General features: G+C 36.4%; 1 protein-coding gene across 1 annotated transcript; it reads left to right on the forward strand.

Annotated features, from left to right (window-relative positions):
• LOC107644745 (uncharacterized mitochondrial protein AtMg00810-like) lies at positions 249-770 on the forward strand. The gene has a single exon (XM_016348673.1). It carries the CDS (start codon positions 249-251, stop codon positions 768-770), a length of 522 nt encoding a protein of 173 aa, XP_016204159.1.

A 3,401-nucleotide genomic window follows, 5' to 3' on the forward strand; every position in this document is an offset into this window, starting at 1 on the left:
AATAATCTATCTTGTACGGTGACCTCCCGAAAGATGTTTATATGTCCTTGTCCCTTGAAATTGTCTCAACTTGTTCAAATCAATGTTGTAAATTGTTAAAATCTCTATACGGTTTACGGCATTCTAATCGCATGTGGCATGAGAAACTCTCCAATTTTTTACTATCTTATGGATACCAGCAGACTATTTCTAATTATAGTTTATTTGTTAAATTTATTGGTGCTGAAATCTCTACTCTTCTGGTTTACATGGATGATATTGTTATAAATGAAAATTCTATTTCTGAACTTGCTACTGTTAAAATAATTTTGAACCAACATTTCAAAATTAAAGATTTGGGTCATTTGAAATATTTTCTACGTATTGAGTTGCTAATCAGAAAAGAAAATTGTTCTCTCTCAAAGAAATATTATCTTGATCTTTTAGAAGACTCTGGTTTGTTAGGTGCTAAACCAGTTTCTGTTCCCATGGATAGTGCTACAAAACTTCATCAGGACGACAACCCCCTTCTCTCGGATCCTTTTGTCCATCAACATTTGGTTGATCGCCTCATATATCTTACCACCACGAGTCCAGACATCATGTATGCAACACAACAATTAAGTCAATTTATGACGTTTCCTACTCAGTCTCATCTTCAAGTTGCAAAGCGAGTGTTGAGGTACTTAAAGAGTAGTCCCGGGAAAGGAGTTTTCTTCCCCATAAGTTCAGAAATTCATATTCTCGACTTTAGTGACTCTGATCGGGCCGGATGTCCTGACACTCGATGATCTTTAACATGCTATTATTTTTTCTTGTACAACTCTTTAGTCTCATGGAAGACCAAAAAAAAACCACCATTGTCCGTTCATTAACTGAAGCAAAATATTGTACACTTGCCAACACAACTTGTGAACTTCAATGGATACCAATGTGTTATAATTTTTACGCATCTCTCTTACCACCAGTTTTATATTGTGATAATCAGAGTGTCCTTTATATTGTTACTAATCCGATTTTTCATGAACTAACCAAACATTTGGAAGTTGATTATCACTTGGTCCGATAGAAAGCTCAAGCTGGAGTGATGAAATTTTTCTCCATTCATTCTTCTGGGCAACTAGCTGACATCTTCACCAAGCCTTTGTCTCCTCAACTCTTTCATCTTAATCTCAATAAACTTGGCGTTCTTGACATTTTTCATCCTCCAACTTGCAAGAGCATATTAAACCACTCTTTCACATTAGCCCATGACAACAACAAAGAAATCTCACATCAACTCATAAATTCATCTCAAGAGAATACATAAATTTTACCATAATTTTAGTTTTTATTATTTTTATTTGTTCTTATCTTTCATAGGTAATGCTGTATATATATATTTGACTTTACTTTTATAATTTTTCAATGAGTAAACTACAATTTCTACCCATAAAAGTTGTAAACACTGACGTATCTACCCATAAAAAACAGAAATTATCATTTGAACCCATAAAAAATGATTTTTACAAGCAAAATTATCCAAACCCTAAAAAATTAAATAAAATTCCTAAACTACCCTTCTCTCCACCACTACCACTATCATCTCCTCCCCCTCCTCTCTCTCTCAATGTTCCGCTAGGACAAGTCTTGCAGGCTTCGATGGTGCAACCAGCTCTCCCCACCCGTGGAGCATCGAGCCTTCACCCCAGAAGAGGACGACACCATAATCAGAGCTCACGCTCAGTTCGGCAACAAGTGGGCCACCATAGCCCGACTCCTTTCCGCCGGCAGAACCGACAATGCCATTAAGAACCACTGGAACTCCACCCTCAAACGCAAGTGCGCCTTGTAACACCCTAACTACCAAAGCTCGCACTTCCGGCTGCGCGACTCTGATAGTTCGGACATTACGATGACACTTATATTAATTAATACTAAAATATGAGCCTGTTTAAAACTTTAAACCGCAATACCGCTCCCAAAGATACTTTCGTTCGATAACGTACATCCATCAATACCATTCAACTTAAAACAACTCATAAAGAGTACATCCATATATATATACATAAATATATATAAATAATATTACAAACATAATCCAATACAATTCCTATCCCTCTTACAGATTATATCAAGATAAAGGCGAGGGTGCAGTAAACCATAACTAAAACAATACAGAGCATCACAACAACAATTAAATAAGCTCTTCGTAACCTCTGCGCCCATATCCTGAAAGGGGAAAAATGTAGGGGGGTGAGAACATCATCCTCGAAAGGGTTCTCAGTAGAGGGTTTTTGGGAATTACTGTAATAGGATACATGAAGATAAATCATACCAGTGATTAATAACCGTCTTATGCCTCTTTTCAAAAACAACGGTTTACAATAAAAATAAAGTCGGAAATCTCTTCTAAAAGAGGAACCATTCAATTCTCAAAAACTCAAAATCCTTTCAAAACGGTTTACCTATGCTGAAACAAAATAGCCTTTTATATTTTATTCCAAACCAGAAACACAAAACCGAAATCAACCATCGGTTCATCTCATTCCAACCACGGCCCTAGGCCCAAACAATCCAACAACAACCAATCACCACAGTCCAACAGAGTCCCAGTAGCAAACACAAATAGGAAGATGCAAGCACAAACAAACAGTTATTGCAAGTAGAACAGTTAGCAATTAATCACATAGGCAAACCAAGTATAATATGCACACCCAAACAATGTCACATAAATGCATATGATGCATGCCTGTCCCTAGTGGCTGATGATATCATCTGTCGGTTATATAGCCAACCCGACACGTCCTGGTAGCTAACCATGGACAGAAACACCCATCGCGGAGCAAGTAGGTTTGAGCTACAACCCCATTGCTACTACCCGCTCAACCCAGAGCCAGTGGAATAACTTTGAGTAATAAAATAGGATCTAAGCCAAACTGAGTCATGTAATCATTTACTTCTTTCAAAGCTGTTTTCTTTACTTAGGCAAAACCAGCTTCAACTCCCATGATAAATTCTAAAGCCTTTCAACTGTTCAAAATTGTTTTAGTCTTGCAAAAGTTCAGAGTTCAAAGAGTACTTAAAACCTTTCTCAAAACATTTCAAAATAAAACTTGTCAATAGACATTCAGGTTCTTTCAAAGTCATTGAAACTTCTTTAATTGAAACCCCCAAGTCAAATTCAAAGACATAAACCCTTTTCGCATTCAAACAGCTTTAAAACACAAGTTTCATCTAAATAACTTTCTCTTGAAAGAGATACAATGCCTTTCTTAAGAAGCAAGACTAAATCACAATTCCCTCTTTAATAATTCATTTCAAAAGCATGAATCATCCTTTTCTTGATAATTCAAATAAAATAGCAAAAGTCTTTAACTCATCATTTTCCAGACAACATTTCAATAAAGACTCAGATTTTACAGTGCCCTCTGAATCGGTTG

The sequence above is a fragment of the Arachis ipaensis genome, chromosome B01 (assembly GCF_000816755.2).
Source record: "Arachis ipaensis cultivar K30076 chromosome B01, Araip1.1, whole genome shotgun sequence".
NCBI lineage: Eukaryota > Viridiplantae > Streptophyta > Magnoliopsida > Fabales > Fabaceae > Arachis > Arachis ipaensis.

Bases quoted from the DNA above. Each gene is read 5' to 3' on its own strand.
- LOC107644745 (XM_016348673.1), top strand. From the start codon at position 249: ATGGATGATATTGTTATAAATGAAAATTCTATTTCTGAACTTGCTACT.